Raw genomic sequence first — 13,737 nt, 5'->3', positions numbered from 1 at the left:
ACTTAGACGCTTCCACTGAAGAGATAATGACAAAATTACATGCACAGTAAGAATTGTGCCTGTTAGTAATCTACTTTAAGATAAGGTTTCACATAAAATAATTCTGATTATAGGAAATTAAAAAGCTTTCACCTGAACAAAGTCAAGGCAACAAATAAACTATAGATTGAAGAAAAATCTTTGGCTCAAATGTCTATGAAAAGGATCTAAGAGCAAAGATACACAAATTATACAAATTGAGCAAAGAGATAATCCCCCAAAGGATAAATGATCAAGGATATGAACAGTTCTCAAAATGAGTTGTAAATTATTAATGGCCATAAAAGTTGGTCCAAATCACTAAAAAAATAAAATGCAAATTAAAGATGAAATTTAGTGTTACACCAAGCAAATTGGGAAAGATAACAAAAAATGAAATAGTCAATGTTGTAAATTAGTTGTGGGAAGACAGGCACACATTATAGGTGAAGCTATAAATTGATCTAACCAATCTGTGAAGCAAATCGTAATTATGCTAAGAGTGACTGATAAGTCCAAAGTCTTTCTTCTAAAGATTCCATTACTAAATAATACTTCTCCCTTATTCCCCCTTTCCCCAAAGGAAGAAATGAAGTATTAGCTGCTGAACTTTTTGTGATAGTAAAAAATTTAGAAACAATGCAGGTGCCAAGTATTTAAGAAAAACAAAATTAAAATGATTGTAAAATATTTACAAATACTAAACTTCTCCATCCCTTTACTACTTTGGATATTTCCTATATTATCAAACATTTTGCTATAGTACTGCTTAATTGAATTTTTTTTTTTTTTATTCCTTGTTTCGAGGAAAGACTTCTCAGTTTAGCAGATTGGGACTAGTAATGCTATTGGCAGATTAAAAAAAAAAAAAAAAAAAAAACCCTAAAAAATATTTTTAAGAAAATAGAAAGGGGAAACAAATTTAGGACAAAAGACAAGATCATAGAATTACAGATGAAAGGAAACCTAGAAGTTTTCATTCCCACCCCTTCATTTTATAGCTGAAAAAATTTAAATGTTCAAGAGAATTATTTGGTCAAGGTCAGACAAAAACTTATCCAAAATCAGGTATCCTGACTCTCTCATGTTCTTTCCACTATACCAGGTGGTATTTAGACCCTTTGAGAATGGTTAAAGAGAGGAAAAAAAGAAAGAGATATTTAGATCTAGGACTCCATTCAAATCAAAAAAACATTTCAGCTTAGACAGAGCTAGACACTGATTGGGAGAGACCTAAAATCTGACAGATAAAAGAAAGAATACAAGTTCTTGGGAAAAATCAGAAGGACAACTGATAAAATAGTAAAGATAGCTACTATTAAAAATAATTTCACCAGTAAATTAATACCCTAATCCTAACCTTAACTTCAACCCTAAACTCTAACCTTATTAAACAATAATTAAACATGTGAATCCAAGAAAAGGGCAAAGGCAGATTAGAAGATAGTGGGTAAAATAATATAACCCAGGTTAAAGAACCATACCCAGTATAAGAGCTTTAATATAAATTAATAATAGAGAAAACTTAAGATTTTTTTAAAAGCAATTTAAAATCATGAAAAGCTGAGAGAGATAAAAGGTACTTGTGATCTTGTGAAATATTTCACTGTATATGATTCATATCCCCTACCTCCCTCAATGTAGTAAAGTTTAAAATGCCAGAACTTGGGGGAGGGGGAGGGAGATATATGGAGAAGCAATGTCAATAAGTTAGTCAAAAGGTTATACAGAAAGCTACTACTTTCTGTAGCAACTTTAAGATCCAGGGGTATGCATAGTATATGACAGAAAATACATTTTTCCTTTCTCCTGAATGAAAAAGGAGAGAGAAGTGGGGGAGGGGTGAAAGAGTCCAAAATTCACTAATGATAAACCTCACAAGAGAAAAAATAACAGCTACTGTGCTTCAAAAAATATAAGATAAAAGGAACATTAGAGCATATTATTAAGCTAAAATAAATACAGTAACTAATAATAGTTATAATAATATATAGTTATAATAATAGTAGTAAATAATCTAAGTAACTTAGATCCTTCTGATTTGAAATGTTTAATGGGGACAAACTTAAGCTTATTTTCTTGTTATCCTCAAAAAAAAAATTTTTTTTGGCCATAGCTTCCTAGTAAAAGTGTACCTTGAAAAATTCCAAGTTTTAGATGAACTATGCAAAAAAAAAAAAAAAAAAAAAAAAAAAAAAAAGATTTATTTTACACATAAGCCATGACAGAAAGAAAAATTAGTATATTTTCATTTTCACATAATATTATTTCTACAAAATGTAGACTAATATGATAACAAACAAATCTTTTGTTCCATATAGTCAAGAGAAGGAACAAATATTATATAGTCAATAAAGAGTTGCTAAAATAATTTAAATGTGATGAACCAAGAGACTGAGGCCCTCTAACCTTTCATTGTAGGCCATATAATATGTAAGACTGGTTTTATCTGGAAAACAATAATTTAAGTACAAACTAAAAACAAGAATGACAAAGAAAGCAAATTAATATACATCAGTCACATTACCTCGTAGGCTTCTGCTAACTGTGAGAATTTTTCTTTAGCCTTAGGATCATCCTTATTCGTGTCAGGGTGGTATTTCTTGGCAAGCTAAGAAAAAATTAAAAGATCAATATGTAATATCCATTGAAAATAAGAACACGTGAGGAGAAGGGAGAAAAGTGGATTTTTCTTCAATAAAATTAAAATACAATATAATACAAAAAAATATTACAAAACAGCCTTACTTTCTTCACAGAAGTCAGCTTCAGTGATAACAGAGTGAGGAAATTGGGATATGTATACACTTGGCTCTGCTGTAGCTAAAAGTTCTTTAAAATCAGACTTGGAAGTCTGATTTTCATTTCACACAGGATATAGATTCAGAAAATGGTGGTGCAGAAAACTAAGTTTATAAGAGACCCTTGTTTATCACTCAATTTTGTGGTTTATAGGACTAGAATTAGAAATGCAGAAAGAAATCACCAACAACCTGCAATACTCATCACCACCAAATGGCATCACTGGAATCAAGTGTGCTTTGGAAGAGACTACTGCTTAAGTGAAAAAACACAGTACAAGCAAATTCAAAGACAATTCAAATCCTCTTCAAAAGACATTCTATAAAATAAGTTGTTGAACCCTGATTAAGAGCAGTTGTGCTTGTAAACAAGTGCCAGCCATTTGATTCATGAGTTAGTAAAATATCCTCTATTAAAACATAAGTTTTTTTGTTTGTTCTGAGGTAATAAGCACTAGTCACTGAAGATGTTAACCTCATCAGATGGTCCAAAGTCTGCTTTATACCATTTTATCATATATGTCTTAATGGTCAAAGTAAGAATAAACAATATTATCTCTTCTACAATCTTATCTTTCAAAAATGATCTATCTCTAATTGCCATACAGACCTGGTAATAGGCTTTCTTGATCTCTTTCTGGCTGGCAGTTCGGGGCACTCCTAATATCTGGTAATAATCGTCTTTGGCTGAGGAGGGGGAACTTGTGTGAAAGGGAGCAGTACAAATTAAAGGGTAAAATTTTATTCCTAAAAGAAAAAAAAAATTAATATCAGAATATTACATGAAGGCAAGCAACAGAAGTTTTATATGAACTATGCAAAAGACATCTATTTACACCTATGCCATGATGGAGAGAAAAATTAGTATGTTTTCATTTTCACTTAATAGCATTTCTATAAAAATTATACAAATCTGTAATACCACAAATCTTTTGTCACATCTGGCCAAGAGAAGGATAAAGACAAAACACACAAAAATATGATGAATGATGATAACCTTGTGCCATTAAGTTTTATTTCTTTTCAACATGTATATGTGGCCACACACACACACACACACACACACACACACACGCATATATCACCAGTTAGGTAGCATGGTGGATAGAGCACCAAGCTTAGAGTCAAGAAGACCTGAGTTCAAATTCAGTCTCAGACATTTACTACTAGCTGTGTGACTTAACACTGCTTGCCTCAAGGAACTTCTGTAAAATGAGTTGGAGAAGGAAATGGCAAATCATTCCAGTATTTGTCAAGAAAACTCCAAATGGAGTCACAAAGAGTCAGTAAGGACTGAAAAAATAAAACACACACACACACACACACACACACACACACACACACACACACACACACACACACACACACAGTCCCTTCTCAGGACTAAGAAAATAAGGAAAGATGGTTTGAAATACCTGATAGCACAATTGTCTTAGAATCATTCTCTAATTGTTTTGCTTATGTTACTATGATAATAAAGCTTTTTCTATATAGTTATCCAAAATAACTTTCCTAAGGCAAAATTCTACTTAAAATTTAGTAGTTCTTTATATCCTCTGAGATAAAACAACTCCTCAGTCTGGCATCTAAAATCTTTCCCATGCTGTGGTCTTTATCAGATTTTGACACCATGCAAGCAATTTTGTCAGGTTGCTGACAGCATTCATTAGTAAAAATGATAATATCTTTAGAATCTAGTGAACTTCAGGGATGGCACAAAGGCCAAAGGATTTGTTGAGCCAAATCTTTGTGAAGGTATCTTAACATTTTAAAAAGTTTCTTTCATTCAAAATGCACATTCCAGGCAACTGCAATATTTTATAAAATAATAATGTTAAAGTGAAAAGTCCAGACACTGTTTTGATTACATTAGTTTACATGGTACCCTGTGCTCCAGAATAGCTGCTTAGTGGTCTAAGGAATTAGGTTCCTCCAGTACCATCCACAAGAATGTTTTAGCCTTTGCTTTTCCCAAAGGTGAAAAAAAAAAAAAATCAAAAGATATCAAACTACACAACTGAGAGAACTATTATAGGTCTTCTTTCATGACTATTGCATCAGATAGTTCTGAGGAAAAAAACAAATAAAACCTATGACTCTAAGTAAGAAAAAAGGAAGTATGGAATAGATTAAACAATCTATGACAAAAACAGATTATTGGGGAGTTTGGGAAAAAATCTTTCTAATCCTGTACTGTAATTTCCAACTTTGGGTGACAGAAAATTGCCTGACTAGGCAATTAGGATAGGAATATTGAAATTAAGTAAAGGAAATACAATTTCTTTTCTTTTGCTGTACTTTTTTCTATCAAAAACAGTAAGTCATATGGGAGTAATGAGAACTTCCATCTGACAAGAGAACAAAATTGCAACTGCAACTTTGATACACTGGTATGGATACAAAACTTCCTAGTTCCTTTGTAATTACTTCTTTTTCAAACCCAGACTCCCTTACTAATAAACCTAAAAGGTTGAGGGTAGCAATGGTTTGGCAGCAGTAGTTTCAGAAATCTAAGCAGAAGAGGGCATAAAGAAAATTGTACTTAATTTAAAATTAGATGTTCTCAGGGGCAGCTAGGCAGCTAGGTGGCACAGTGGATAGAGCACCAGCCTTGAATTCAGGAGAACCCGAGTTCAAATGTGTCTCAGACACTTAACACTTCCTAGCAGTGTGACCCTGGACTTAACCCCAGCCTCAGGGAAAAAAGAAAAAAAAAAAACAAAAAAAAACCCTAGATGTTCTCATTCCCTTCCCTCATCCACAAAATAAAAAGTTTAAGTTTTCCTAATTTAAAGGAAAGTATGTGGCATTCTAATAAATAGAAGACAGACTTCTATGCCTGACAATAATTAGAAAATCAAGAGGCAGCTGGTTGATGCAGTGGATAGAGCACCAATCCTAAAGTCAGGAAAACCTGAGTTCAAATATGACCTGAGACACTTAATACTTCCTAGCTGTGTGACCCTGGGCAAGTTACTTAACCCCAACTGCCTCAGGGGTGAAAAAAATCAAACCCACTTAATAAAAAATTGTATTTTTTCCTCCTGTATACAACTATGAAAAGCACTGATCTTTTTAAAACCAGCAGCACAAACAATACAAGCTAGAGGGCTTGTTTCAAAAAGGAACATGGCTAGACTGCTAGACAATTGTATTCTTTGCAGCACTGGAGATATGAATAACAAATACCTTGGGCCATAAAGTCATATTATACACCTCTTTTGCACTTGGTCTAGAAGTATAATGGAGTTTTATATATATTAGATAACCTATGAATCCAATCCCTTTCAATCCTTTTTTCCCCCAGGCAATTGGGGTTGTGACTTATCCAAAGTCACAGAACTAGTAAGTATCAAATGTTGAAGGCCACAGGATAATCAGAAAAAAGCAATGCAAGGACACTCTCAAGGTCTCTCTTAAGAATTTGAGAATTAATTGTATGACATGGGGGAGACTGCCACAGAACCACCCAACATGACATGCCCTCATCAGAGAAGGTACTGTCCTTTATGAGCAAAGCAGAATTGAATTAGCTCAGAAAAAACGTGAGATGTGCAAAATTAGAGAATCTACCCCAAATGTTCATAGGAACTATTTGTATCCAACCTGTGGAAGAGCACTTAGTGTTTGTATTGATCTGATCAGCCATGGTAGACACACTGTAACTTGACTCTAATACAGTGTTGTCATTTTGGTCCTCTTCAAGAACAAAGGACAATAAGCAACCAACCAAAGTGTAATGAAAGACAGTCTGGTTCAATCAAATATTATTTATAAGTAGCCACAACTCAAAATTAAGATATATTGGGAACTTAAAATTTTCTTTTATACCATAATAATTTTCCTATAGTAAAGTTCTACTTATGTCACTTTCCTACTCTAAAATTTTCTAAAACATTTCCTTATATCCTGTAGGCCAAGGCTTCTTAATAAACTTTTCCCACTTACAACAATTTTTACATGACCTCAGACATATGGGTATATAAAACAGGTATACAAATCAAACATTCACTGATAATAAATCACAATTTCTAGACCCCCCCCCACATTCAGTTATGAGACTCCATATGGAGACGTGAACCAGTTTAGAAAACTAAGTTCTAGGATAAAATATAAAGTTCTCACTCAGCTGCCATTTAAAATCTTCAATGCTCTGGCTTCAAACTACTTTTCTAAATTTATTTCACATTTTTCCCCCTTTCTTTACTCTTATTCAAGACTTGCTCACACAGTTTGTATCCTATGAATGGCATGAACTATCTCCTCATCTCCAGCTCTCAAACTCTATCTTCCTTCAGGTTCTGCTCAGGATCTTATGAATACATCTCCCTCCTCAACAAATCTTTTACTTATTTTTCTGTGTTGTATCTCTGCAGTAAACCAGTAAAGCAAAAATTCTCAAGGACAGGAAATAACTGGTGAACAGAGGGAAATATTTATCCATATCCAAATTGGAAGGGTTGGTTTTAATTTTTTACTTTTTCTATTTTTCTTCTTTTAAAAATTGTATAATCACACCAGTGTGATTTCTAATAGCAGATCACTTTGATTAACTTCCTCTTGGATCATAAACAAAATGACTCAAAACACTGGAGCCACTTAGGTGAGTAAATTATTGCCTTTCATGTGGGCTTTTTATATTTTTACATTTTTAAAATAAAGTTTTATTGTACTTAAAAATGTAAAAATCATTCTTAGCTCTCTCAGGATGTACAAAAATAGATAGCAGGATGGATTTGACCTTCAGGATCTAGTCCATCTGCTGACCCTTGAACCAAATAAGATTAATTCACACAGATTCCTAAAAAATAAGACTTATGATTATGACAAGACTTAGTTCATGAACAATTTTGCTCCACATTAGAAACATGTACTAAAAATGTATATGACTATGGCCTAAAAAAAGCAAATTACAACACTTGAATGAAGCTGTGATTTCTTCGATGGTTATCTTGCAATAGTGCAAATCTCAACCAACCTTGCTTCAACTCTTGTGCAACTTTTGTCCATTAAGGGACACTGCATTCATTGGAACCTCTTCCCTCTATCTTAACTGACAACACTTAAGGTATCCATTTATTATCTTTTCCTACAGGACCAGATCACTTTATTTATTCAAATATCTCCTGAATAGCATGTATGTCACTTTTTAGATAAAGCAAAGGTGTAGTTCTATCATGGCCAACCAACAAGCATTTTTCATCCACCCACTTTATCAGTAGAGAATGTGCTTGTAGGTTTCATCAAATAAATTCTACAGTATTTTGATACTTGATCAAATTAGTAAAATACCAAATTCAATTAGATTAGGAGTCAACCTAGGATCTATATATTCTTAGGGAACCAGGAAGAAAATTCAGAATTCAGAGGAAAAAGGGGGGAAAGAGAGACAGAGAGAGGCAGAGACATACAGACAGAGAGACAGGGACAGACAGAGACAAAGAGGAGAGACAGACAGAAATAGAGACACCGAAAAAGAGAGGAGAGAAGAGAAGGAGGAGGAGGGGGGGGGGGGGGAGAGAGAGAGAGAGAGAGAGAGAGAGAGAGAGAGAGAGAGAGAGAGAGAGAGAGAGAGAGAGAGAGAGAGAGAGAGAGAGAGGGGTTTCTATCATGACTCTGATTTTGCAGGTGGGAAAACTAAGGCAGAGCTTAAATTATTTCTCTGGGATCTTGCAGCTACTAAGTGTCTGAGAGTAGATTTGCACTGAGATCTTCCTAACTTCATGTCTAGTTCTTTATCCACTGTGGCAAAATCAAAGTGACAGCATTTATCTTACAAGGTTGTTGTGAAGATGAAAGGTAAGAACTGGATTAGTAGGAGGACCTGGATTCAAATCTTACCTAAAATCAAACCTGTATGACTTTGAAAAAGTTATTTATATAGTTATACTCTGAGGGTCAGTTTCCTTACCTCTAAAATGAGAAATTGACTTAGAATGCTTCTGAAGTCCCTTCCAACTCTAAAAAAGATATGATCCTATGAAGTTGAGTCACCTGACCTCTCAAGTCTCAGATTCCTCATCTATAAAACTAGAAAACCTCTACAATCCCTTCCAACTCTACTTTTCTTTGGTCATATTGTGGGCATGATTCTGCCACAACACCATTTATTCAAGTTCTGTATATAGCATCTATATCCAAGAGCCCATCACAGGGTATGAACACAGTCATAATCCAAAGATGTGACTTTAATTCTGAAAAAAAAAAAAAATTAGAGGATTGAATAATAGTCTCAAAAAGTCATCAAGTATAAACCATTTATTGAGCACACATTATGAATACAAGGTACTATACTATGGGGTATCAATGTTTGTTCACTGTGCTATGGACATCATTTTTGGATTCTTTTATGAGGACATCCCTTACCTAGACAAAAGATAACTAGGTTAAAGATAACTTTAGGGGGCAGGCCTAGGTAAGGGATCTTTACACTTCTAAGAGCTTGATTTCATTCTGTTTCTTGCATTTGCATATGCTATTGGCTATAATTTAAATGGACTCCCTCCTCATTTCTACTCTCCAAAAATCCAGAGATATCTCAAAAATTCCTGAAAAGATGCAGAGGGATCTCTTTTACAAAACTTTCCTTAATCCCCAAATCAATACATTTTCCCCCATAAGAGAACTATTTCTCACGCCTCTGAGCTCAGGGCTGAATCTAGAGTCTGGAAGAAACTCAAATCCATCTTCAGACCACCTGGGCTACCATGTGCAACACTTCACCTTTTAGCCTCAGTTTCCTCAATTGTAAAATGATATCTGTAAAGTGCTTAACAGCGACTGGCATTTAGAAGACACTATATTGTCCTCTGGGTCATGATTTGAGAGGAAGACGTTTATGTAAGCTCCCATTAGATTGTGAACTTGGGAACAGCCAAGAGTTTGCTGTTTCACCTCTATACCTAGTGTAGAGCAGAGTGCTCTATGTACAGTCAGAAGGCTTGAATTGAGTGACACTGCCACTTAATTAGCCTTGTAACTATGGGCAGTGACGACTAAAAGCTATACAGTGAAAAAAAGTTACAAAGCACTTTTGGGTACATTATTTCACTGTCCTCATCTATGAAACAGATACAATGGTGTTTCAAGATTAGGAACATTATAGAAAGTACCCTTATAAATTGGGAAGCACCATATAAATATAAACATAAGATGCTCATGGCCACAGAAACCACGCGTCTTTTACATTTTACAGCACTGAACCACCCAATACCATACAAGAAAAATAATCCCATCGTGTGAGTGTTCCCTGCTTTTATATGTATGTGTAGGTACATATGTGTGCATCTATGTGTCCGAGTTAATTTAGGAAACATCAACTGTCTGCCTCTACAAAGAGCATTATGCTAAAGCTGAAACAAATAACAAGGACTAGACTCCCACTGACAAGGAGTTTATAGACTAAGGGAACACAAATCACGGATCACAGTCATAATGGAAGAGACTCAATTAATATTATTAGACTGGAAGCTCCCCGGAAGCAAGATGTTTTGTTGTCTCGGTATCCCCCACTCTTAGCCTAGTGCTTGGCACAAAGCAAACATTTAAATGTTTGCTAACATGTCGTAGTCCAAGGACCCCAATCTCAAATCCTGTACACCTAAGCGTCCAAAGTACTCACACTTCCTGGGAACCAGTTCTTTACCTGTAAAACCGGGGTCAGCTCTAAATCTATGATCCAAATCATATTAGCACAAAACACTCTAAGATGCAGAAGGTAAGGCACATTGTGCTCGGCTAACGTCACAATAGCACCAGTTCACATTTAGAAAGTATTGTGAGGTTCAAGCCTTCTTCGGACACATTATCTTATTTGATCTACTCATTATCTGTTATCAAGGAGGACATCGCGGACTGCTGCCTGGAGAGGTGCCATTTTCACCACACTCCAGGGTGCTCCTCCACCTCCACGCTGCTACTCCCCGGGGAGACAGGGCCGGAGGGGAAGGTCACCAGCCCCAGGAGAGGGCCAGGGGCGCACTCAGGGTACGGGGGCGGAGGGCGGGGGCGGGCCCCGTTCGCTCTAAGAGCTCAGGGATTCCTGTCACATGCTGACAGCCGGCACCGCCTCCCCAGCTCAGACGAGTCCGGGCCGCGCTTCCCCTCCCCCAGCCGGCTGCCCCAGGCAGGGCCCTGGCCCCAAGAAGGCCAAGTCCCAGCTCCCCGACCCGTCCCGACCGGAGGAAGACGTTTCGGCCTCGGCCCTCCAGACCCGGCGCCGAAGCCTCCCCTCACCTGAGAGGCTGACGCTGGGTCTCAATGTCAGGAGTCTCCCCGGGACGCAGACTCCCAAACGAGGCGAGATGGCGGCATTGCTTAGCCTACGACCCAGAGAGACCACGACGGTGCCCTCCCAGGGTGCCCGAGCCCCTTTCCCCACTACAGCCGGCAGCCGGGGGTTCCCCACAGCCAGCGACAACCAGCGTGAGGAGCACCTCGCCGCCATCTTGGCTCGGGGACTCTGCGCCTGCGCGAGCCGGTCTTAGACCGACTCGCCGGGAAAAGGGGAGGGGAGTGCGTGTGCGCATGCGCAACTCCAATAACGCAACTGTTCCCGTTCCCGCGAGAAACACTAGAACGCGCATTAAGGAACAGTTTCAGTTGCGCGCGCACAACTCATTTCCTATCGGAGTGGATTTTCTGGTCAAAACTGACATGGAGTTGGGTGGAAAACTACTAGATAAACTGTAAAATGGCCGCCATCGGGAATTTCGTAGTAGAAAAGCGAAAATTACACGTATACTGTGTCAAAGGGAATTAATTGCGCTGCTACTAGCGATGGAACTACACCTCCCAGCAACCCCTCCGGTAAATTCGCAGAACGTGTCCCAGGGTGCAACGCGGCCTTTTTTCAGTGTGACCCTGAGAGACGGTCACGATCTTCGACCTTACACGCTTGTCTCGTGTTCCTGAATTTTGTGTATCTCCTCTCCATGCCAGCCAGCTCTCGTACCCGCTCCCGCACTCGGTTGCACAAGCAAACTTGAATCGCCATTTCCTCCTGCCTGAGCTCCTGCGCTCCAGTATCCAGGGGGCCCTCAGTGGGCTTGGGGCTTCTCAATTTGAAAAGGGGAGCTGGTCCCGAGATTTGGCGCGGCTCGCGGGCCGTGGGATACGCCCGTTGCGTTGGGCAAGCCTCCTCCCCTCTTGAGCTTCCTCCAACTTTTGTAAAACTATCGACGTCATACAGCTCTGGCGATAGAAATCATGTGTAAATAGCCAAGAATCGTAGGAATGGGATGGAACCCTTACCCGTACATCTCGTCAGCCAGGGCACTGCTGGTTATCAGGCGCAAGCCATCTTAATTATTCATCAAAGTATAGGACACTACGATAAAGATATTTAAAATCGATAAAGATCTAGAAATAGTCAGTGACCTGACAAGCCCATTTAATTCATCTTCAATGAATGTTAAGTGGTTGTCTGCTTCTCTGATTTAATAGGAAAATGAGTGTTCCAGGAGCTTACATTACTTCAGGGAAAACATATACGAAAAAAAGAATACTTAGCAAGTAGGATAAGAAAAGGGAATCTCCTGGCTAAGAGGACAGGGAAAAGTGTCATGAAGGAGACCGGAGACTTGTTGGGGGTCAAAGGGTCAGAGGTGATTGGAGAGGCAGTCTGTGCAAGCATGGACGCTAGCATGTCAAATCCACGGCAGGTGAGAGAGGACAAGAAGAAAAGTTGATCGGGGCTTAGAGTCCTTCTAGTTCTTAAAGCTAGAAAAGTAGAGTGAGGCCAGTTGGAAAGGTCTTCAGTCATGTTTAAAAGCATACACAGTCATCTCAATCAGTAACTGCATCAATTTGATATCCCAGAATGAATGCTACCTAGGCCAGGGTAAGCCATAACTCCTGTTACTGGATTGCCGCATGTTTCATTGCCTAGTCACATTTTAACTAAGCAAAATGGGCCCAAAGTCACTAGGAATGACTATAAGTTGGCAGATAGTTCTCTTCACTCCAGTTGAGGGTATTTATTTATCTTGTATCTTTTTATTCCCACTTTTCTGATCCCATTTTTCTTCCTGTCCTTCACTTATGATTGCAGGAGCTCTTAACCTGTCGCCTTATCTCTAGTCTGCTACAAAGTCACAGAAGTGGAAGGTATCAAAACTTCATTTCACAGATAAAGATGCTGAGGCCCAGAAAGGCAAAAACAGATGAGTGTCCTGGTTCTCCAATTTCAGATCTAAAACTCTTTCCATCATAGAATTTCATGTCTACAATCATCTTTCTTTTATATACTATGTCTCTCGAAAAAACAACCTTCTAAACTCCTTAGGGTGGCATTCAAGGCCCTCCACATTCTCTTTCTGCCCTACTCTTAACTTTCTATCTCTTCTCTCTCAGTATCTCTTAGCTATCTATATATCATATCATAAATGTGATATTTAACCTGTATAAAATCGCTTGCCTCCTCAATATAGGAGAGGGAATGAAGAGGGAGATAGAGGAAGGGAGAGAACTTAGAGCTCTGAAAGTTTTAAAAATGAATGTTATCTTCTTTCATAATGTCGTGCAAATAGATTTAGATTTTCAGCTGTTGTTGCCTTTAACATCTCTTAACCTCTACTTGTCATGAGACCAATGTGTTTCCTGGCTGAGACAGGTTCAAAGCTCTTTAATCATCCCTCAATGTAGTGATTATTTCACTTCAGTCAAGTTTCTTTTTTTTCTTTTTCTTTTTTTTAAGAAGAAATTTTTTTTGACAGTACATATGCATGGATAATTTTTTACAACATTATCCCTTGCACTCACTTTTATTCCGAATTTTCCTTCCTTCCCTCCACCCCCTCCCCTAGATGGCAGGCAGTCCCATACATGTTAAATGTATTACAGTATATCCTAGATACAATATATGTGTGCAGAACCGAATTTCTTGTTGCACAGGAAGAATTGGATTCAGAAGGTAAAG

General features: G+C 37.8%; 1 protein-coding gene across 2 annotated transcripts in view; it reads right to left on the bottom strand.

Moving 5' to 3' along the window:
• DNAJA3 (DnaJ heat shock protein family (Hsp40) member A3) overlaps positions 1-11,624 on the bottom strand; it is a 32,492-nt gene extending 20,868 nt beyond the window's left edge. Inside the window, exons 1-3 of one of the 2 annotated variants that reach the window (XM_074280010.1) lie at positions 11,055-11,624; positions 3,430-3,566; positions 2,546-2,629 (exon numbers count right to left, since the gene is read on the bottom strand). In XM_074280010.1, the coding sequence (XP_074136111.1) occupies positions 2,546-2,629; positions 3,430-3,566; positions 11,055-11,265 (432 nt within the window). In that variant the 5' untranslated portion in view covers positions 11,266-11,624. The remainder of the gene's footprint in view (positions 1-2,545; positions 2,630-3,429; positions 3,567-11,054) is intronic. The other variant, XM_074280009.1, reaches the window with a different exon arrangement.
• Between the last annotated feature and the right edge of the window lie 2,113 nt (positions 11,625-13,737).

The sequence above is a fragment of the Sminthopsis crassicaudata genome, chromosome 1 (assembly GCF_048593235.1).
Source record: "Sminthopsis crassicaudata isolate SCR6 chromosome 1, ASM4859323v1, whole genome shotgun sequence".
Lineage (NCBI taxonomy): Eukaryota > Metazoa > Chordata > Mammalia > Dasyuromorphia > Dasyuridae > Sminthopsis > Sminthopsis crassicaudata.
The sequence above is the reverse complement of the archived record's forward strand: the minus strand, read 5'-3'. Positions and strand labels throughout refer to the sequence as shown.